This window comes from Rissa tridactyla, chromosome 1, assembly GCF_028500815.1.
Source record: "Rissa tridactyla isolate bRisTri1 chromosome 1, bRisTri1.patW.cur.20221130, whole genome shotgun sequence".
NCBI classification, from domain to species: domain Eukaryota; kingdom Metazoa; phylum Chordata; class Aves; order Charadriiformes; family Laridae; genus Rissa; species Rissa tridactyla.
Genome location: NC_071466.1, coordinates 93,374,136 through 93,398,056, shown reverse-complemented (window position 1 = coordinate 93,398,056; position 23,921 = coordinate 93,374,136). Strand labels below are relative to the sequence as shown.

At 34.5% G+C, this 23,921-nt stretch overlaps 1 protein-coding gene across 11 annotated transcripts in view; it reads left to right on the top strand.

The window, feature by feature from the left end:
- The window catches only part of DMD (dystrophin), a 1,301,546-nt gene that overhangs the window by 637,826 nt on the left and 639,799 nt on the right, over positions 1-23,921 (top strand). For all 11 annotated transcript variants that reach the window (XM_054189211.1, XM_054189212.1, XM_054189209.1 and 8 more), the window contains one exon: positions 11,862-12,056. In XM_054189211.1, the coding sequence (XP_054045186.1) occupies positions 11,862-12,056 (195 nt within the window). The remainder of the gene's footprint in view (positions 1-11,861; positions 12,057-23,921) is intronic.

Below are 23,921 nucleotides of genomic sequence, written 5' to 3'. Positions count from 1 at the left end.
AAAAACGTAGCAGTAAATATCGAGCAACTAATTGACAAATATATACGTGTGTGTATATATACATAAAAAGGATTTTTCTGTCACCAATTTTGATAATAAGCTATGATGTAGTTATATTACCTCAAACACTGTATGTTCTGTATAGTGCCAATTTTGAGACATTATTCCATTTGATATAGTGGTCGCCTCTTTATGTGAAAATCGTCAGAGAGTAATGTGTGACATTCTATAGGGGAAAAGGTGGGCTTTTTGCAATATCAGATTAAACATGGTACACAAATACATAAGTACAATTGCACAAAACCTAAAATGATACTGAGTGGGAAAAAGGTTTTTGAGTTCACATATCTTACAAATTTCTTCTCCCACCTGGTGTCTTTATTCATATGTGGCAAAATAAAAAGTGGGCAGAAAATTCAGGTTCCCAGTTGGGCAGATTTCTGATTCCTGTGTTAAGAAAAGTTTAGCATTCTACTTCATTTCTGCTAAAAATTGCCATTTGAAATACGTCAGTAGTAACTTCAGTTGTGAAATCTGAATAACTAATTAAAGAGTGGAATATTTTACCATCATGTTTTAAAATGATGATTAACCACTAAATCCCACTGAAATTCATGGAAGCTTAAGATACTCTTCAAAAGCAATCCATTAGTGTTTAATCCTAGAGCAGTATGCAATTTTTGCATGTTAAAATTACATGTTTGGTTTTTTTAAAAAATGAGTAAAAATTATAACATTTGAGAGGTCAAGGGTCATTTGTTTCTCGATTATCTCTGCAGAATCTAAAATGCTTAAGCCTCGTCAGTTGCACATTATTTTCTGAAAATCCCCTTTGCCACAGTCTGAAGCTAAATCTTCCAGTTACTATTTATCTGCAACAGTCCATGACAATGTTCCAGGACGATCAAAATTGTTATATGTTGCAGAGAAAAAGCTAGATTCAGATAGTTTTAATTCAAATCAGGATCAAAATCAGTTATGGATATATTGATTACATTTAATTAAATTAGCTTTAGTTAATGTTTGTTTTGTAGAAGGTTTTTTGTCCATGCTTTCATTTCAGCAGTCTATGAGCATGTTTATGGCTCAATTTAGATTTTATTGAGCTGACGGAAATTACGTAGTACTGAAGGCCTTTTTCATGAGAAAACATATTCTGGATGAACACAGGTGTAGAGCCTACACTATAAATTCTTATTTCATATGTCCTATTACTATATTTTATCAAGCTATCCAACATTCTTTCTGCCGTCACATGTGGTGCTTTTTTTCTTTCCCTCTCTCGGATGAACTATGCATGCTGTAAATAGTAAGCCAGTATTTTTAGGACAAGAGGAATATTGTTCTTGCAACCTATTAACACCTGCCAAATTATGTACCTATTCATGTATATACAAGCAACAAAATAGGCTTACCTAAGTCATTTCAGTAATTTCATTAGTAACACACACAAACACTCTCTCAAAATTTATGGTTATTTAACTACTGCAATATTTGGGCCTGGATTTTGGCCATACTGGGAAAAATAATAAAATCGATCAAATGATAAACATCAGGAGAGACTGTCTTTTTCATATCAACTAGACTGTGGATTGAGTAAAAATGAATAAGGAAAATAGCTATACAAAACATGTATTTATTTCTATAAGGTAAGTGATTTAGTCTGAGCAGATCAATAGGTATCTGCAACATGAATAAAATACCAGTACTCTTAGTACGTACTATGACCTAAATATCATAAGCTTCATTTTTCCAAATAAAATACATTATTCTGTTTAAGATTCTGTAAAGCATTCAGAAATTCAAAATACCTGTCTCCTAACTGGATGATTACTTCAGGTGAGAGAGTCTGTGATCAACTTCTGGAACCAGATTACGGACTGATCAAATTTACGTATGAAATTCAAGAGTTTGCTTAAGTTCATTCTTTTGGGCATCTTGCAGTTTTCAGTTAATATTTCCCTGTGGAGCTCTATTTAGTTCATTTAATGGAATGTAAACTTTTTTTTTTAACTGTTAAAATATGTTTACATATGAAGATATTTTCTAATATATAAATCAAACATCAACTGAAATAAATCTGTCACAGTTAGTGAAACACAGGACTTGGTGTCCTAATTAACCGTCTGCGTCTAAGCAACATGAATACAGCAGTGGTAATGTGCTGCCATTGGTTTTGTTCATTGTTTTCCACAGTTTCACAACCAGCAGCGTGGGAATTAAGTGGTTTTCTTTTCTCATCCTTGCTTAAATATTTCTTGGGGTAAATAAGGAAGTAATGGTTGCCAAGAAGAAGGGGCAAGTTAATTCTTAATAATTCCTACAATGAGTGGGAGAGATGACAAATAAAAGAGAGAAAAAGCATTAGAAAAGCAAAATATGAAAATACCTATTGGACCAAAGAAAACTATACAGTGATGGATTAGAATCTGTTTCACCTATGCGCTTTGGGTCTCTTAAGGACAGGACAGAGGTGATCCTGTGACACCATTTAACTTTTCTGACATTTACAGTGGCAGCTTTTTAAACAAATAACTTTACACAGCACAGCTGAAGACTGGGATTTTTTTTGACCATGGTCTGCAAAGGGATGAGGATGAATGAGAATCTTTGGGAAGAGAATCACAGTTGAATGTTTACACCTATTTTCTAGCATCCATCAACCTGGAAACTGCTATTAGAAAAATCTATTCAAAATAATTTAATTGTATTTCAAATACTTTAGTTTCATGTCCAATTTAAGATACGAAAGCTATGGGAAGTACACTGGAGATGCATATTGTCTTTGATATAACTGAAGAAGAGCTAGTTTTATACATGCAATTTAAAATGCACTTTACCTTCTCTGTGTCTAAAATGAATGCATACAGCATTGTGGTAATTTAAGTGAAGATCATCTATAGCCTCCTTTTGTAAAAGTGGACCAGCTTACTACAGTATTTTGGGTTCTTCTAAAGCATATTAGTCTTCTCTCATATCTCCTTATTAATTCTGTACCGTATTCACTATCATCACTGCAAAGCTATAGTATTTTAATAGAGTGAAGTTAAAAAATCCTGTCTTACACATGACAGAACTTCACAGAAGAGGTTTTTCTCTGCCATTTTTCATCATCTGTTATAAACTTCAGTGAAGCAATCTAAATTACATTCTCTAGTTTCGAAGTGAAACTTGACATCTTCACCTCATAACATAGGAATGAAAACTGCTGCAACTTGGACTAAAGCTGATGTAGGATGCTGCCTTTATATGAAGTGGTTGTAAGAATGTAGTCTTAGCCACACCACAGGCTTTTCTTACCGTTCTTTGTGTGGTTGCGATGGAAGCAGGACCAACAGCCTTTGGTTAAAGAATCACGTGTGACATAGCATCCTGTTGTTCCTTTTTTCAATTTTCTTTGGACAAACCTGATCATTTTACTAGTATAGTATTTTCTTCCTTATAATTACCTAGCTACTTGGGAAAAAAGACAGCTAATTACCATCTTATTTTATCTGATATAGCATATCATAATTTATTAACATAATAAATTACATGGGGAGGAATTCGGTGTCAAAATTCTTGGCTATAATATTGAATTAAATAACATGGGAAAAGACCTGCTGCAGAGTAATCTGGCCCTAAATGACAGTATCTTTTGAAGAGATGATGTTTTATCTCCTGTCTGCGATTCAGGATGTCAGTGTCACTCGTGGTTTGGGTTTTTTTGGTTGGTTTTTTTTTTGCATGGATGCCTCTGAGTACGCTTATAAAGCTGCAGAAGGAAGTAAGTTTGTATATGTACAGTGCAAATGCTGAATATCTAGGTATGTATATTTAATTAGTTTTCAAAACTGCTGGATTGGTAGCAGTTTCATTCACGTTATTTTAAAAAAAAATAATCTATGTCTTGGAGTATCAATCAGCCTAAGTGACAACCCCTATTATTATTCTGTTTGATTGCATCTCTATAAATGTAGATTAAGGTTATTTTAAGAGATAAAGAACAAAAATAATTAGGTAATACCTTTTATTATTTCTGGAAGGTGTCAGTGTTTAAGGTTTAGGACCTTGCTCTTTGAAGCTGTTAGCATTCAACACTAATGTGGTACTTTAAGGGTACGTTTAGATTATGTAGTTTGCATAAATATCTGGAAAGTTAGCATCACAAATCAACAGTCAATTTCAAAATGGGTTAGTCAATTTAGACATCAATAGACTGTATTCTAACATAGCTATGCTATATTTAATATTAATTGGTTCCTTGGTGATCGGTCAGTAGAGTTACATATACTAGTATTCAAGACAGCCCAAAAGCTTCATGAATAAATGCTGTCTAAGATTAGGGCTTTTCTGTAGTCTTAATAAATCATCCATTAAATAAGTTGGCATTGACCAAAGTTCGTTCCTAGGAAGGCTGCCTTCCAGCATATCGTGCAGAAGCTGTTTCTTCTCTATAGCTGTTACACTGTTCTATAGCTCTATACGCTCTGGCTCTATACACTATTTTTTCTCTATAGTTTACCACTGTCTGAGAAACACAATTTTAAAATTCCATTTTGAGTAAAAAATCATTTGAAATTCCTTACATTCTTTTGAGTATTTCCTGTTGTGCAGGCAAATTTGAGTACATAATGCTGGTTTAACAGAATCAATAGAGACTGACGTGGTTGGACATCGTGATTACAAGGATACAGGACTGTGCAAAAGAGTTTAATCTAGTGTCAACTAGATACTTCCTTAAGTATGACATTTCCTTTATAATGTCTATGTATTTTTTCAGCTGTGAAAAATATTACAAGATGAATACAAGAAATGGTTAACAACTCTATGGATTTATGTATTCTGTAATTAGTATATAAAAACTTTCAAATACATTTTCTCTACTGGAAGAAAACACATATAAATCAATTACAAAAGTGTTTTCCAGTTAAACCCTTATAAAATTCTAAATAAAGATTTAAATATCTGTTGAAAACTAGCCTAGGATGTAGATTTTGCAATGTGTCCTGATTTTTTTTCATTCCAAAATGTAAGATGAGTACCTAAGTATTTGCTCATTTACTGATTTCTAACACTGAGAAGGCTATCTCTTTTGACTCACTGGTAGGTAAAGGCTTACCTTCCCTCCAAAAATGTCAGTGACTGTACATGGCCTGAGCAGTGGTTGTTAAATGGTTAAGAGGTGTAGTCTTTAAATATTTTAATAATTCCTTTTATAATGTTACAAATATCTGTTTAAAGTCACATGACAGAGACATACAAATTTCCTTTTACTTGCCAGTTTTGAATTACTTCAATAATTAAGATTGAGATATGCCATCAGAAGTAATTAAAATACGTGCATAATTTATTTAAAACAAGAGACACTTTCTAAATCCCAGTAGTTCCAATTATGCCATAATGCTAACAGATTTGGGGTTTCTTCAGGACGTGCTAACATTGCAGCTGTGGCATGATACACGGTGCTCTATTTTTTTTTTTTTTTATTTTATTTTCTGAAAGAGAGGGCTTATATCACACACAGTACCACATATGAGAGTCTTATGTCCCAGTCTCACCATAGTTGAAACGAATTTTTTTTCTCTTTGCTTAAAAAATACATACCAATGGAAGCTGTCAGGGTTAAAAGTTAACAGCAGAACGGCTCGCATTTCCAGTTTATGGAGTTGTGTTAATCTCTTATTGGCATGAATGCTAGTAGCTCTTTAGTAAGGAGCAATGGGTAAGTTTTCAAATAAGATGCAGCTAAGTTCAATATGCAGCAGTGCCTCAGCCTGAGGAGTCCGTATCTGGAGGCAATTATCTAAGCCAGAATAAAAGAAAAGCACTGTTAAGCAACTGAAAAAGGGGTTGCCAAAGCTCTTCATTTTACCACTTGTGACTGAGTGTATTTGATGTCTTGGAAGGCTCTAAAGGCACAGGAGTGTGCAGAACACAGAGGACTGGCTGCAGCATCAAAATGCTTTGTCAGAGTTTTTAAACTGTATATTTACCTCCTGGGGAAAAAATAAATAAGTAAATAAATAAAGAAAGAAACCAAAGTTACCACTATGCATACAACCGATACAATGATGAATTACTCTGGGTTTAATGTTTAAAACCAACTATTATACCTTTTGTCTGTGTCTTTTTTTTTTTTTTTTATCTAAATGTAAAAACAACGCACTAAAATAAATAAAAAAATAAAAGACCAACTGGGAGTGGAATAAATAGACATCCAAGTCTTTGAGCCCAGCAACCACAGGTATCTATCCAGCCCACCATGCAGAGCTCATCAGAGTGTAGCACGACTATCTGAGGTTTTGGGAGATGTCTCATAATTGAAGCCTAAAAGTACAGGGAACAGACCTTTTCTTATGGAGAAAAGCTTTGCATTTCAATCAAGTTATGAAGGTCGAAAATAAGCCAGTGGAAGTAAGTTCACACTGGTTAATGCCTGTTGATTGATGGTTTTCAAAATCAAAGCCTGCAATTTTCTATTGCTATTCCTAACATGTAAAATTTACTGAAATGTTTTCTAATTAATGCTATTATTAAGAATAGTTTCATTTTAACTGGCTTTATTTCATTTTATATATAGATCAAATGGATAGATTCATTTTGTCATAGAATAAAAACTGTTAATGCAGCACTTCTCAATCAGTAAGATGTGCCTTAGCAGTGAAGTGTTGTGAAGACATAAAGCGCTCTTTGTCCAAGAACAGTGCTGAAAATGATCATGTGTATTTTTAAAGTTTCAATTCTTATATGGGTCACTGAAGTCAGGTACAAGCATTAAAATACATGTTTTAAGTAGTGCAGCATGCAGGCTTTTGTGGACTGCTATCATACGTGAATAGAAAAGTCACATACATGAGAAAATATTTGCACTCTTACTTGAAAATAGGATTAAAAAAAATATTATTTTAAATAGATTTTAATGCTGCCAAGAGCCTTTTAAGACCTTGCCTATATGGAATTACGTAAGCATTTTATAAATTTTTAATCCTGTAGTGAGGATTTAGGTCGCTCTGTACTAGAGAGATGCTGCTTTTTGTACTGATAGTTAACTTTTTTGTGATTGACTAAGGCCATCCAATCTCATAATGAAAATTCCATGTTATTGGTGTAAATTTGATCTACCTTCTACATATGTACATACTTACAGGTAAGACATGGTAGCAATACTGAAGACACAGAATTTATTTTTCTGAATGTCTGCTGATGTCGCCACTCACAGTTGGTATAGGAAGGGGTGAATAAAAACTTCTTTATGGAGTCATAGAATCATAGAGTGGTTTTATTGAGCTCTGACGACATTCAATCATACTTCTGTGTTTTTAATTTTTTATTCAGTATATTGATGCTAACCACAGGCTAGCAAAAAATACATAGTTTCGAGTTTGCTCTAGAAAGCAATAAACTCTTCCAAAGTCTATTGGACATTTTGAGGCATGACTGCCTTTGTCCAGAAGGTGTCTGCTATCTGCTTCTTTTATTTGTATGTGTCCATGCCTTATGTTTATACCTCAGAGATGACTGACTTTTTACACTCTCATATATCTTACAGCTGCTTTTAAAAAATACTTTCTTAGGCAGGAGGAGGCACACGTATGTTTGTTTTTCCTGAACTTCTCATCAGGATGCTGCTAGGAGCAGTGTCATGGTGCAGTAGTGCTGATAGGTGTGTTTTGCCACCTTATTCCTCCCACGTATTCTGTTTGCGTGAAGTTACTAACTCACAAGCACAGCGCGCTAAGGTCACTAGGAGTTTGGAGGCCTATAGTCAGAAGGGACCAAAAATGGAAAAGTTGTCAAGGCCTAATACAAAAAGGTCGGAATCTCTCTGGGTGTAAACTGTTGAACAGCAAAAGTGATGTTGAGATCGTTCCCTCTGCGGAAAGAGGAAAGGAAATGGATATACCGAGATGGGTGAACTGTGCTTTAACACTGAGTTTTTCCAATGCTAAAATGAAATGAACAGCATTCTCCAGGGATGTTTAGCTCTGGTGCCACCAGGTAATACTGTTCTAGATGTAGGCAATAATTATTACAGATACTTCCTTGGGGAGGATATTTGATTTTGGGGGAAAAACCTGCATAATTCATGCAGTTCTTTTTTTGTTGGGGGTTTTTGTTAGCTTGGTTTTGTTCATTACTTTTTTTGCTTATTGCCCTTCTCTGTAAGGGCAGTTCCTGGATGTATTTCTTATCTCTGTGTTTCACCTGGTAGGATGCGGTAGCTAACAATAAAATCAGTTTCTCACGTGTAGGTAGAGTTATGTTTATGGAGAGATCTTATCCCTTAGTTAAAAATATGGAATGATGGGGAAGAAAATGCAATTTACTATTATAGTGATGATGATAATGCTTGGTGAAAAGCAATGCATGAAATGTTAAGCATTAGCCCAAAAAAAGTTGGTTGTTTCAGAGACTAGAAATAATTTGCACATCAGTATATCACTGACAATCAATTAAAAATACACAATAAATTAATATCACTAAAATTTTATTTTGCAGAAATAACAATATAGGAAATGGCCATTCACACCAGCATTTCCCCATAATTCTTAACAATTTATTTGTATTATGTATTATTTTTAAATATTATTTGGGTTTGAGTATATTCAAGTAACAATCTAATGTAGTTTGCTACTTGTCAGATTCAACTTATTCAAAACCATTCTTAAATGATTATCTAAAACTTTAATTTCCATTTTCTTATTTATTTTTAATCCCTATAAAATGTTAACCTGCCTTGCTTCTGACGAACCATTTTGGCATTAGCAATGACATATATCATTACTGAATGAATATTATTTCTAATAATAGTGGTTCACAGCTGATACAATCGCCTTTTTTTTTTTGAAGTTTCTACACATTACAATTTTAGTATATGATTCAGTTTCAGCTATGCATTTCTGGTAAAGAAGCTTGTCCAGAATATAGGGAAGGACTGCCAGCAAACATAGGGACAAGCCAAAAATTTTTCCCTTTCTTTGCTGGTTAAAATTGTTGATTCTGCATATGCCTACCCTCTGTTCCTTAGTGCAAGACGCTAGCTTCTGCCTTGGGTTCTGTTATGCTACCGTCAATGAGGGACAGATAGAAGGAAAGACCTGTGACCTATCGAAAAACCCACTAAAGTCAAAGAAATTTAATCCTTGATTTCTAAAGTTGTATCAAATTCCTAACTCTTTTATTTAAATAGTATTTAGAAACTAATTAATTTGGATTGTTACTCTTTTTTTTTTAGAATAAGGTATTAAATAATGTTGCCAAATATGAGGGCAGGTTCTGGTAGGCCTCTACTTTCAAATATCAATCCATTTATTTATTTATCAGGTTGTAGTACAGTTTACAGTTTAACTAACAGTATAAACATTGATGGTTTGCTTGAACTAGAAATCTCCTGAGTCATGTTTACTTAAGAACTGTATGAGTAATCACCCGACTGTAAGAAATATGAATGTTTTCTGTAAAGGGCAGTATGAATATATGGTTGCGTACGTCTCATTAACATTGATAAGAGTTAAATATTACACATATTTTGAGGGATTACTAAACCATATATGTCATACAAGGTTCAGTCCTGTCTTTAGATTTTAATTAATTTTGCCTTGAAGAGTGCTTTCGTATGAGTTCTTTGTAGCAGTGATTGAAAGATGCCCAACTGTGGTGCTACTATAAATAATTGAGCATGATATCCATGAAGTTCTCAGCCATCAGATTTCTGCGTGGCTTTTTTGTGGTTTCAGGAATTATTTAGAGCAAGAAGGCACAGAATTTGTTTTACATACGCACTTATACATGTATGTGTGTGCATGTATGTGTACATGTCTACATAGTTACTAGCCTAAATTTGGGTTGAAAAATAATAGATTAAACTAATACAACTATGGAAACTATTTATATTTTGTGTGTCACTTTACATATTCATGTGACCACGTTTTGAGTGAATAACCTTGCATACCTAGCATGCTCTTTTCTTTACTGTGAATATAAATATTCTGTCTTCTTGGTCAAAAAGAAAAATACAATTATAGTTAAAATGTTCCACATGTGGGTCTAAAGTTCTTTGCTACATGTGGAAATGTCACAGTGTAGTATTGAGGAATGAAAATACATTGTTACACGCCTCAGAGGTCTGTTGAGAATCTCTCATTTTCTAATCAACTGGGACAGCTTTTTCTTTAGTTTTAGTGGGGTAAACTGTTATTTTTGCAGAGTGTGTGATTCGTGAAACATACGGCGGGCAAACACAATGGTTTTTTAAGCAATTCATTTTAAATAATAAAAATGATAGCAGTGATACAATAATTAGAGAGGTTTCAGTGTTAGCAGATGTACTGAGAAAGTCATTTAGTGAGACAAGCGTAAGCAAAGCGGCTAAATTTGCGTAAGAAGTGCAACAGAATAATACAAGTCTACAGATAACTTTATGGGCTTTATATGTGATATGCGTACATCTTCTAGAGTGTGTATATGCGTATTTTAAGAAAATTGAAGAAGCAGACGACTCAGCCCGGTAACTGAGGAGAGAAACGTCTTATGACGAAAGAATGGTCGGGGCAAATAGACGAATTAAAATGAGACACATTGCTGAGGTAGTAGGTGCAAGATAGGGTTTATATTTCTTTTCTTTTACATACAGCATAGCTAACTAATGGTATTTTTTTATGCAGGACCATTGATCCATTGTCTTTCACGTATACGGCTCCAAAATCAGTGATTATCTGTGTTAGGACTGAAACATCTAAATAATATGATTTTTGAAAGAACGTTTACCAGCAATTGCTTGTAAAAGTTCTTTGTGGGCCTCCATAAGAAAAGTTTATATTTTTGAGAAGACAGACATCAAGCACAATGGATCTTGGTCCCACACTAGGAATCCTATGTGATGTGACAAAACAAATAAATAACAACTTACGCTTACAAAAATCACAAATAATTTTTATCTCTTAAATTTTGCCTTTTCTAATGGAGATACAGGTGATCATGTATTTGAAGTTTAGTTAAAAGAAGTAATCACAGTTCTCCCTGCTCCAAAGCACACTTTTGGTGTTACTTTTTATCTATGATCCATAAACACATCTAATCAGAAATGTAGAGAATTTATCTAAGCAGTCATTGTTGTGTCACCTTATATGTCAGTATCTTTCTAAATGCCATAGATCAACTAGCTATTTTCTTGGAACCAGAACATTCTGGGATTTCTTTACATTTGGTGTATGCATCTGCTTTCAGAATAGAGTGTCTATTTCATATTTGTCCAGATAAAAAAAAAAAAAAAATTTCCTGAAGAGGTATGTTGCTGAGATTTCTTTTAGAAATATGAATGCATTAAAGACCTTTCAAACCACAAAATCTCAAATTCTACTTTCTAGTTTAGAGAGAAGGGTTTTAGTACAGGGTTGAAAACGCTGAGTTGACCTAGTTGTTTTGTGTTGCATGCCATTTAAGTAATTGTGTCTATCACACAAGTCATTATTTTACTTGACACCTTGAAATGATTTAGTATTTTAGGCCTGGAACGCATGGAATTTCTATAATGAAGAACAGATTCTTGAAGAGGTGTGATGACTTAAAATGAAAGCGCTAGTACTAAAATCTCAGTAACACTGTAATCTTAGAGTACTCTTGCATTTCCTATCTTCATTTCTTCAGCAAGTAGAAGAAAAGTTTGTACACTTTTGCATGGATTAATTTTAGTACCTGCCATTTCAAACAGACTAGTGGAGTGTGAGTGATCTATGTCAGAAACCTCAAATATTTCCTGCATTTGTCCTTAGAAATTATTCTTAATTGTTTCTAGGTTGTGAACTGGAAATTGCATTAAGTTATAAGTTTGTGTAGTGTTGAGAAACTAAAGGAAGCATTCTGTTGTATATCTATACTAGCAAACAGTTCATGAAGATACAACTTTTGTGGTGACTGAAACTATGACTGTGGAAACCACTCATGTGCCTTCTACATACCTGGCAGAGATCCTTCACCTTCTGCAAGCCTTGTCTGAAGTAGAAGAGCGCCTTAATTCTCCTGTTCTGCAGGCTAAGGATTGTGAAGATCTCTTCAAACAAGAAGAGTGTCTCAAGGTAAGTTAGAAAAAATTTTCTTAGAATGATTGGTTTCTGTTGTTTTTGGGCTTCTGTATATTGGCAGCCTGCACTTACTCTCAGAGACATCTGTTTTATAAGCGCTCAGCCCTTCTCTGTGGTGTGTGCATATGTGGATGTCTGTATATTGAAGGCACATTGGTGCAAATTACAAGAATGCCAGAGAGCTCATTCATTTTCACCTGTTTCACCTGGAAGACAAGAGCATCAAGGTGTCTGCAAAATATATCCTTGAATGGGAGAGAAAGAATGGAGAGGGGCACTTATATATTTAAAGTTGTGAATTTGTGGTTAAAGTTTTGTTTGTGTGTTTGTAATTTTAAGTAATTAGTAAATAACCCTATCCACATCCAGTCTTGGCAGCTTTATTTTGGTGTTTGATTTAAAGATTTTTTTTTACTAAAACAGCAACAAAACTAAGCAAAATTTAGCTGTTCCATTGCATGCTAGACCAAAAAAGCTTGAATTCTGATTTGGGCTGTACTCTGTGCAATTACAGTTTAATGAGCTAAACAGAAAATATTGTCCAGTAGGTAGATAATATAGTTAAGAAAAAGCTAATTCAGTATTGTTGATATGACTTTAAATGTTACTGTCTAGTTTCTTCATCGCTTGCAACAGTGAAATCCTTTGAAATTGGTGGAATTTTTCCAACACAGAATTGGCATAAAAAGAGAATAAGATTAAAGTTGTATGCCTAAGTAGATGAATTATCAGCTTTTGCAGAACAATATTTCTGTGAGGAAAGCCTTGTAAAAAATCATACTTAAGTGCTCTATATAATTACAGCAATTTCAAAATGTCATCCAGCATGAAAAGAAGACCACCCTTCTGTTTTAATGTGATTATTCTGGGGAAGGAAAGGTTTTAACAAAAGGAGACGTTAGCCTAAAGAGGCTGGAATTTGCCTATATTCAGCTATAAGAAAGAAGCTTAGAGGGAGAATCAAGGCAGGGACTCTGACTAGGTGCCCTGAATTGTCCTCTGTAGGAGCCCATTTATCTTTTTTCCACAACAGAGGACATGTGAAAAACCACATCCATATGCTGGTATTAGCTTCTATAAAATCACGTCTGGTTATGATTCTTATACATGCATAGATCGTATGCATTTTAGGCGTCCGTATATACACACACACATCTGGATATTCTTATTAGCTCTTGAAAGTTAAGGTGTTTTCAGTTTCCAGCAAGGCAGTATAGTATGTGTAGTGAAGCATAACAGTGAAGTATTGGAGCCAAGGAAGCATATAACTGATAATACAACAGTGTGAAATAACAGTAGACCGTTTTTTTTACCACTTCTGATTAAGTACCAGTAGCTTAAAGTGGTTCTGAGTATTGAAGCACACAACATGCCAATGTTATTGTCATTTTAAACAATCCTTTTTGATAGAATGACTCGTCTGCTCAAAAAAAGTTGTAGACCATGTAAATCATGGCATAATGAGCTACCACTTGATCCTTGTCTGTGAACTTATGTTCACTACTAGATTGGATAGAAAAACAGTGACCTACATCACGCAGTTCACTGGCAGTTAACTTCCTTTTAATTCTCCTTAATGCTTTACCTTTGGGCTTATCTGATTTATATCCATAACTAATCTGCTGTTCACCCACATGTATGTGGTATTATCAGAGTTGACACCAACTTTAATAATATTGATACTGAGGTTAGAAGTAAGTATTGCCATAGGTTTAATTTAAGTGAACTATTAAATTGTTATGAGATGCATTTGTGGGCACAGTTCCATCTTCCTCCTAAATAAATATCTTAGAAGAGGCAAATGGATCTTGCACATTCGTGGGCTTTTGGAAGGGTATAGCTTTGATCTGAGCCTGCTTAATGAATATTTATTTCTAAGGAAAAGCATTCATCATTGTCATTATCCTGCAGTAAAAATAGAAAAGTAGTGCATAAATTGTTCAGCAGCTGCTGGTTGGGAAAGATTTGAAATTAAATTGTGCTTGATTTTTATCCCTGACAGATTTGCATGAATCAAATTACAGAACTGTCATGAATAGCTCTGTGTTTTAAAACCATTTGTGATTTTTTTTTCACTCCCATTCAGAAAGAATCAATTTTAATTGATCCTTAAAAGGAAAAATAAGTTTATTTACAAGAATCTTCCAGTGGTAACTGCTTTGAACGTTTTTCTCCGAAGTAAATGTCTATAGTAAGACTTAAACCTGATTGCTCATTATCCAATACGATAAATATCAAATACAAATTAAAAATTGCTTTTGTTAATTGTCATAGATAATTCTAGCACTGTCTTTTTATATCAAAAGGATGTAAAATAGGAAAATATGAGTTTTTGCAGCAAAAATCTGTTAACTCCTAACATTTAGTAAATTATAGTGGCTTTATGGGCCCATTTAGTAAGTCTGCTGAAACCAGCTCATGTGAATGTTGTTCTCTTCATTTTAAGCTTTAGGGAGTGGAAAACTCACATAGGGAAACCAAGTCTTATCCCTTTATCTCATAAAGTCAACAATTGCAATGGTTCCATTATCTTATTACAAGCTCTTTTAAGTATTAGGACATACAGTACCTCAGTTTTTCTTCATCACTGTACTTATTCACAGTATTTAACAATTTACATGTTACAGTACTGTCAAAGATGAAATTACAATTGATTGTATGGAAAATCACAGTTCATAGATCGAAGGATTAGTAAATTTGGCTTAATGATATACTCTCAAAATAGGACAATTTTTGTTATAAGCACAAACATTATGGTACTTCTCTCTGCTACTGGTGATGTTCATATTGACGGAGTTCATAATCTTTGAGTTCCTCGTATAGAATTGGTTGTAATTACAATGGATTTCATTACATGATCAAGCGTAGGCATAAAATGCTTTCAAAATTTAGTTAATTATCCTTACTTGCCATGGATGTTCCAAATGCTTCCTGAAAGTTAAATGAATGTACAAATTTGCATATATTCAACTTAATCTGGTTTTAGCAAATGAAGTTATATGGCTCATACTAAGCCAAAGTTTTCCTCTGTGGCAATTATCTCATGCAAGCTACTTGTCTTGTTCAAGCTTCAGATTATGTTGACGTATATTCCTGGAATAAATACATTTATTAACCAGAGAATTAAAACTAACACATGTTTCTGTTTGCTAACACACAGCAAAAATGAGTGTGCTAAAACGAAACAGTCTACCTGGAATTTGAGAAGTCTAATTTGCGTTTATAGCCATATGTGAGCAAGCGTTTAGTAGAATTTCATGGCAAGAATCATGTTAAGTCACGGCATAGATGTGCCTCTTCATTACTTAATTATATTAACTGTGAATTCAAACTTATTTTTTGAGGCTACTGGCTTTATATAATTAATGCTGCAAACCTGCAGTAGGGCCTATACATATTAGGCATTTCTTTTTATATTTTTTTTTAAATTCTTAATTTTATCGGGAACATTGCATCGTTGAATATGATTATACATTTAGCTATAATATTTTTCAATGATGTAACATTTTGAATACGGAAAACCATCTTGCTCTTTGAGAAAGAGGTTTCTTACATATGTAACTTCTTGCATAATCGCTCTAAGAGTTTTCTTGTTCGTCTTCGTGTGTGTTTCCAGTAGGATCTTTATTTAGTTCATTAAAAATTGGGTTGTTTACTGTTGTTGTTTTTAAATGTAGATATTTTCATGCTTTGATATTTTTTTCTCTTCTTTTTTCCCTTTGTTTGGTAATTCATCACCTACTGACAGAGCACATTTTTTGCACAGTTTTCTGTTGTGTCTTATTTCAGGATATGGGAAATTTACTGTACGCATCACACATCCGTGACTCTGGCAGCCAGAATGCACTTTCAAAATGGTTTATTAAACCAATAATACCCATACCAGATATTGTAACTCATAGTTTTATACAGATTTTAAGATTGTAAGTAGTTTGTGGAATTTTTTCAGCCATTCATGATTACTAACAATTGTGCTGTTGCTGGTTTTCATGTTAGTGCAAAAAGCATGAAATATTTTAACAAATCTGCTATACATGTAATTATAAAGCACAATTCTACAAATGTTTGGATTGCCAAAAGTATATTTTTAATTTTGCACATTGGAATACATATTTGTATTGTATTAAGTGGTTCTTATCAAGAAACATCACCTAACATGATATTCAGAGTGGGTTTCTGCTGCAGCTCAGTAAAACACAATTAACCGTAACTTAGAACTGAGTGTAATTAAATGCAGTCTCCAAATAGATCTGTCAATAACACAGTGCTTGGTGGCTGATTTGTACACAAATAGCCAAGGAACTGAATTTTTACAGTTCTTTATCTTTCTCTGGCAGATAAAGACAAATTCCAGGTAGTGAAAATGAACTGGTGTTAAAGTCTCTAGCACTCCAATTTCTCTTTTCAAGAGCAATGAGATGGATCATTCCCCAAAGGCTACTGTCACTTCAGCTGCTAATGATTTTCTGTTATCCTTTTTTCTTAAAAATTAAAGCTTTGTGCAATTCTGTTAACCGTGTTACAAAATCTCCCAAGGCATTGTTGATAACTAACTGCTTGAAGCTATTCTCTTCAACATGAAAGATAGATGGGGTATGTGTGTGAGATACATGGGTTTGTGCATACACATATATAGACACGATCTGTTTTTTTTCTCGGACGCTTATGCCATCCAGTTATGGATTTCATTGATAGAAGGTCAGCTGTATTATCTTTCTTTGTCTGCAGCAGTTTAGCAGCTGTGCTCTAAACAAAAGCAAAAATCGGACGTATAAATCAGAAATTATATGCCTGTTCATAGACAACTAATTCTAAACATTTGGGGATATGCCACTTACCAATTTTGAAGTGCATAGATGTATTTCATCTATTTCTAATATTTAGAAAATTGTTTGACTTGGTTAAGAAAACATACAGTTTCAGTATGTGTAGGCACATACACTGCTCTTCATTTGATTACTTAAACATGTCAAACATGTGTCCCTTTTTGGGTGGATGTGATGAGCTGGTATTCAGACCTACTGAAAAGAAGGCAACTTAAGTTGAGCGCTCAAGTGTGTCCTGGCAGCTTGTAACATTTCAGTTACATTTTCTCCCGTTCTTTTGATACGCAAAATTTTAGTCATGGAAGATGCTGCCTCCTTTATGTTCAAGGGATATAATCTTGGAAGATTTGGAGGCATTTTGTGTTTTTATCCCCTGATATTTCTTATATTCAGATTAATAACATTTAATACCTTAATTATCCATGCCCTGAGTGTATAAAACCAAGATTCCGATAGACTTGCGTAAGGAACGCTGAGTGCGGGACATTATGCTGGGAAAGTCAAATGGGGTTTGTTGGGTACTGACGCAGACCCAGCCAGCTTTCATGCTAGGTGATAGATTGCTGACAAGGGAGCAAACATGTTCCTTATTGTGAATCATCCCAGAAACAAGACGGCTGCCATTCTCTTTTTATTTATAAGTATTTCCTTTAGCCTGCTAAATGTTAGTGACATTTCTCAGGACCTATGGATTCAAATTACTAGTCATGAGGGGCTTTATGGAACGTTCCTTTATCTTTTTTTTTTTTTTTTTTGGCAAAGAATAACATAATATAGTATTTGCAGCCCTAGAGCTTTAGGAACCCAGAGTATTTTTTTCTCTTTTGTCTTGTGTGGGTTTTTTGTATGCAATTATTTCAGTGCATTGCTGTCACATTTTCATAAGGATTTTGATTCTTATATTTTACAAAATAGTAAATACAGTGTAATAACTTTAATTGGTAATAAAATGACAACTAGGTTTTGTCACTTAAAAGAGGCATGCAGATTTTGTCTTAAGTGCTTGTTTTTAAAATATTTCACAAGTAATTTGGATGAGAAAATTATTAGGATAATTATCATTATCTCCTTGTCACTTCATATTAGTACTACTAATAATATACCAGTACAGTCTGTTATTCTCATGGTTCTAAATTACTGATTTTAAATCAAATTTGTTACAAAAGAATTGTAGAACATATTATTTAGATATGAGGTGGTGTGGGTGACGTGTTTATAAAAAAAAAATAAAATCAAAATCCATTAGTAGAATCAGAAGAATTCATAAATACCAAATAAAGAGGAATTAGTAAGTATAGTTTACACGGACATTTTAAAAGTTTTTTTACTAAGAAAAATGAGGAGTTGCAGAGTTTGAGTCAAGTCAACATATGCAGAAGACGTGTATAGGATAGAGAACTTAAAGAAAGGGAGGAGAGAGAGAAGGCGTCCCTACTCATAGACTGGGAAGAACTTCAATTCAGTTCACATTGTCCATGAAGTCTGTCCAATTGATGGTAGCTTTCTAGGACTAAAAGCTTCTGCCTAGTAGCTACCCACATCTTTACTGTATACCAAATTTTATACATGGAAGAAAGTTCTAGTAGGGTAATACTTAAAACCTGCAAAAAACCTAAAATTATTTGATGCTGTTATTAAATGTTTGGGTAGAGTGTGCTGTAAATTGGAACAAATTGAAAATGACAATTTAGTTTGATGAAAACCAGGAAAAAGGAATGAACATCCCAAAAAATTTCAGCAGTGCTAAGCAATGTCGCAGAGCAATGATAAGAAAGTGGTGGCAGACAAGTAAAATATAAGGCATAGTGAAAGGAGCAAATTCAATTACACTTGACATTTAAGAGTCTTGGATAATTCAGTTCATTGTGGACTGAATTATACCTTCAAAATATCTTCTCAGTGTTCATTTTGATCCAGAAAGCAGCAGTTGTTCTGTAGTAAGAGATGATATTCAGAATAGAATACTTTCTCAGTAAGTAGTGTAGCTTTGCTGTGTATATTATGATTGATTTTAAAAGAATACTAAATATTTTTAAAGTATATGAAATAATTAGAAAACATTCTGAGAAGTGCAAGATAAAGGTGAGAGCCAAGTAAACAAGACCTACATGAGAACAGAGTGATGAGATTTTTGGAGAGGTAAGAATACTTGGTGTCATGACAAAGGAGGTCATTCATCAAATTTTTTTTAATAACACTGACACAAGTGGATATTTGTTTAAATTAAAAGTGACTCATTGTTTATGTCAGGAAATAGATTTTGGATTACTTGGTATCTATTTTTCATTCTGAGTCGTTACTGAAGCTGTGTGATATTCCATATATGAAAACCCAAACGTTTAGAACTATGGTATATTTGAATCAACAGGGTTGAAATTTCCTTTGCTGAATGTCTGTCTTACATTTCTTCTGTTTCATTTCTATAAATTTCAAGGAACTTGTTTATTCCATTCTAGGAAACATGGATAATGAAAAAAACCCAAGACATCGTTTTACAATTTTAAGCAAAAATCATCGAGAGATACACTGTTTTTTTAAACTGTCGTTTCCCAGCGGTGTGAAATTTGACACCGTGTAATTTTTGTACCAGAGTAATGCTTTTTGCCGCCCCAGTGAAATTAATAGCCAATTTTGACACCCCTTCTGACGGATCATTGTTTTCATATTGTCTATTAAAGATTTCCTCCCTGCAGTTTACGCAGTTCTCCTGCAGCTCCTAGCAGTGCCCAAATTATACGTACGCAAGAGAGTTTCAGAACCTCAGCATGCTCCACCTGGGATTATAGGGCTCAGGCTTTTTTTCCCCTGTGATTGCTCCAGCTTCTGAGTTGGGAAGTAAAGGGAAATGACATGCAAAACCTTTGAGTTTTTATCTTTTCCACATTTTGAATATAAGCTTCTGGGTTATTTTTTTTTTAAATATATATTTAGAACATCATTTTTTAGTTAGCTGGATAACATACATAAACATTAAGGTGTATAACATGAAATAGGTTTCTTGGTCCATGACTTAAATTCCTATGCCAGAGAAATAATATTTCTAGATAGTATGACAGAGAAATAATATTTCTAGATACTTAATAGTAAATCATAAATATATTACTGTCTCAATATCATGTCATATTTAGAACATCCTCTATCAGAACACATGACAGAAGACAATGAATCCAAATAAAAAGAAAATAATTCACATTTTTAGAATTTCATTGCTTTGGTAATAGCACTAATGTGGAAAAATCTGATGTCCCTATAAATGTTATACTTTTGATTTATTGGTAATTTATGTCTTCTCATGGTATTTAAAAAAATTGATGGCTTTTTCCTACTTCTCTTGAGTAGTACACGTTGAAGTTGTTTCCATATATTCCTTAGTATATTAAGGTTAAAGTCAAAATTTTCTAGCCTTTCTGACCATGTCATAATAATTTCCAGATTTAAAATATCTTTTTCTTACATAATTCTACAATGTATTTTACTGAATAATACAGTTATGCAAATTCAAAGTCCATTTCTGTTTCTTACCTTGTTTACTTCGTGCGAAAAGCACGTAAGTTAACAGATTTAGAGTTGGAAAATTTTCCTGAAGATCACGTGTTGCAACAATGAGCAGAAATGTGAGGTAGCAGATGACTCAAGCCACTCTCTCTTCTTTACAATTTGATTCTCTTTGTGCATTTGGCTTAAATCTTGTTTGATTCATGCTAGCTACTTGCTAAATTCTAGGCCTAGCACTATTCATTTTGTGATTGACTTAGCTCAAGAATTTTAGAATATGTAAAATTAAAATAATTAATGCATATATTAATTAAAATGTGTAGAATATTTAAAAAGTTAATTCCATCAAAAAATTGAGCACAACCCCCCCCCCCCCCCCCGAAAATTTGACAAAGTAAACTGGAGCTGTGCTTTTTAGGATTTTATTAAGTGAGTATTATATTCAGGATATAAACTTTAGGTATCATTATTACTTAAAAAGACCTATGAGAAAGGAATGTACCCCCTGGTCTTCTATTCAGTAATACTAGTAAATTTTAAAGATAAAAAGTAAAATCTTAGTGTGAAGTTTTCATAAATAAAACTACCCCTTAAACTACATTTAAATCATTATAATTTGTGATTACTAGACTCTTCAAATAGTTTCATTTTTATGATATAAGATCATAAATGTCTTTTAAAAATGTATTATTTGAAATTTCATTACCTTTAAAATATTGCAAAGAAAAGTAACTATTAAAAAAAGGAACAAATTTTTCCAGCTATAAAAGACACTATCACAAGTATGTTATCTGGACTTCAGCTTGCGCAGCTGAGATTATTCCAATTGTGCAGTTGAGATTATTCCAAGTTTGCAGGATTGAACCTCTATTTCATCCTTTTTTTAATGTTTTGGCACATAAATGTTATGCTTGTTCTAAAAATTAGGTGAGCAGAAGGACACTGAACAAGCAAAGTTCCCTTTTTTATCTAGTTGTAGTTAAAATAGATGAAAACATTTTTTATTGTACTTTTTTTTTTTTTTCCAAAATTGAATTGGCTAGCTGTGTTTCTGTCTTTGGCTGAAACTAATAAAAGACAATCCTACTTTTCATTTGTATTACCAAACACAAGCTATATATCTGAAACATAATTTTTAGTGGAGATGCAGGGAAGGCAAAACAATGTGATGCAATATTGTGCTCGTCAATGCTTAGTACAGCTTTTATTTTCTTTAATAACTCTACTGCATAGCTTGCATGTAGACTGGAATTCTGTTGCACCTAAATAGCTACAGCACTCTTATTCCTAACCACCCATGGGGAAATAAAACACAGATGTTCAGTGCTGACTTCTCGTGTCTATCTGAATCCATGGGCGAGGATGGCTGAGGGACTCTGGATAGATTCATTGGTCATGACAAGAATGGCAACAGATCAAGGAAGAGTCCACTCATGCTAATGGTCTTTTTTCTTCTATTTCTGGTACATTATAACCTCAAAAAGCTCTCCTGTATTACTTCAAATTTGATGCTTCCTCTTCACAAATGAAAGAAAGGCAAATCTGACTTTTTAAGCACGGTGAAATAGAACCGTCAGATTCTAGCTACAGGGTTTAACCAGGCTGTGACAGAGGGTTAGAGGGCAATTTCAATTTTCATTTTTTGTTTGGCTTTCTATCACTCATTATGTTTCTGCTTGCTGGAAAATAACACAACATCCTTTGATCCCTTCATCCTTTCAAAAGTGCTGGTACTGTGAAAGAACTTCTTACACACAAACTAGCAATTTCTACTTCTCATAATTCTGTCAAATCAGCATTTCCCTTACCTCTGAAACAAAGTTACTGCAGAGTTGTGTCCAGCAACCGAAGAACATTTTTGGTGTTAAACAAGACTGAGTCTTTTGTCAGTTGATCTGATAAGTTCTCAGCTACAATTCTCGGTATTCATTTTGAGGCTTATGTATTTCAGAAGAAATAAGGGACAGAAACACAGTAGAAGAGTTATAGGTAGTGGTATTGGAAATTTAAGGAGTTTTAAGAAAAGGTTGGAGAAAGGTTGCCCAGAGAATTTATGGATGCCCCATCATTAGAAGTCTTAAAGGTCAGGCTGGATGGGACTTTGAACAATCTGATCTAGTGATGTCTCTGCCCATGGCACAGGGTTGAACTAGATGGTCTTTGAAGTTCTCTTCCAACCCATCCCTGGAAAAAGGTCAGGTTGGACAGGGCTCTGAGCAACCTGATCTAGTTGAAGATGTCCCTGCTCATTGCAGGGGGGCTGGACTAGATGACCTTTAAAGGTCCCTTCCAAACCAAACCATTTTATAATTCTATGGTAAAAGATGAATATGGCTGTAGATTTTTATCCAGAGAGTATTCCTTTCTCTGTGCAGCAGTTTCAGTGAGACACATGCATGCCTGTATTAAGATTTCATTAAAAAGCTGGAATAGTAAGAAATGGGTAATATTATGACACTGAATGAAGTAGGGAGACATTTAATTTTACATTGCTATTTGAATAAACCTATCTCAAGAATTACCTGAGGCTTTTAGTGGCTCACTGGTACAATGGATCCTTTGTCTATTTTGGTATAAAATTTTGTGAGCTTTGCATCATCCAAATTATGTTTCAAATGCACAAAATCTCATAGTTGTTAACCTTTCATTAGAGAAAAGGAGAAAACCTTAACTTTGAAATCATTAGGGAAAAGAAGTCTACCTTCAGGGGTCCAGTCCTCTTCCATATATTCATCAATGACCTGGATGAGGGGATAGAGTGCACCCTCAGCAAGTTTGCTGATGACACAAAGCTGGGGGGGTGGCTGACACACCGGAAGGCTGTGCTGCCATACAGAGAGACCTGGACAGGTTGGAGATCTGGGCAAAGAGGAACCTTATGAAATTCAACCAGGGCAAGTGTAGGGTGCTGCACCTGGGGAGGAATAACCCCATGCACCAGTACAGGTTGGGGGCTGACCTGCTGGAGAGCAGCTCAGTGGAATGAGACCTGAGACTTGTGGTGGAGAACAGGATGACCGTGAGCCAGCAATGTGCCCTTGTGGCCAAAAAGGCCAATGGCATCCTGGGGTGCATCAAGAAGAGTGTGGCCAGCAGGTCGAGGGAGGTCATCCTCCCCCTCTACTCTGCCTTGGTGAGGCCACACCTGGAGTCCTGTGTCCAGTTCTGGGCTCCCCAGTTCAAGAGGGACAGGGAACTGCTGGAGAAGGTGCAGCAAAGGGCTACCAAGATGATTAGGGGACTGGAACACCTCTCTTGTAAAGAAAGGCTGAGGAAATTGGGTCTCTTCAGTCTGGAAAAAAGACATCTGAGGGGAAACCTTATCAACACTTATAAATACTTAAAGGGTGGGTGTCAGGAGGATGGGGCCAGGCTCTTTTCAGTGGTGCCCAGTGACAGGACAAGAGGTAATGGGCACAAACTTGAGCGTAGGAAGTTCCACCTAAACATGAGGAGGAACTTCTTTACCCTGAGGGTGGCAGAGCACTGGCACAGGCTGCCCAGAGAGGTGGTGGAGTCTCCGTCTCTGGAGACATTC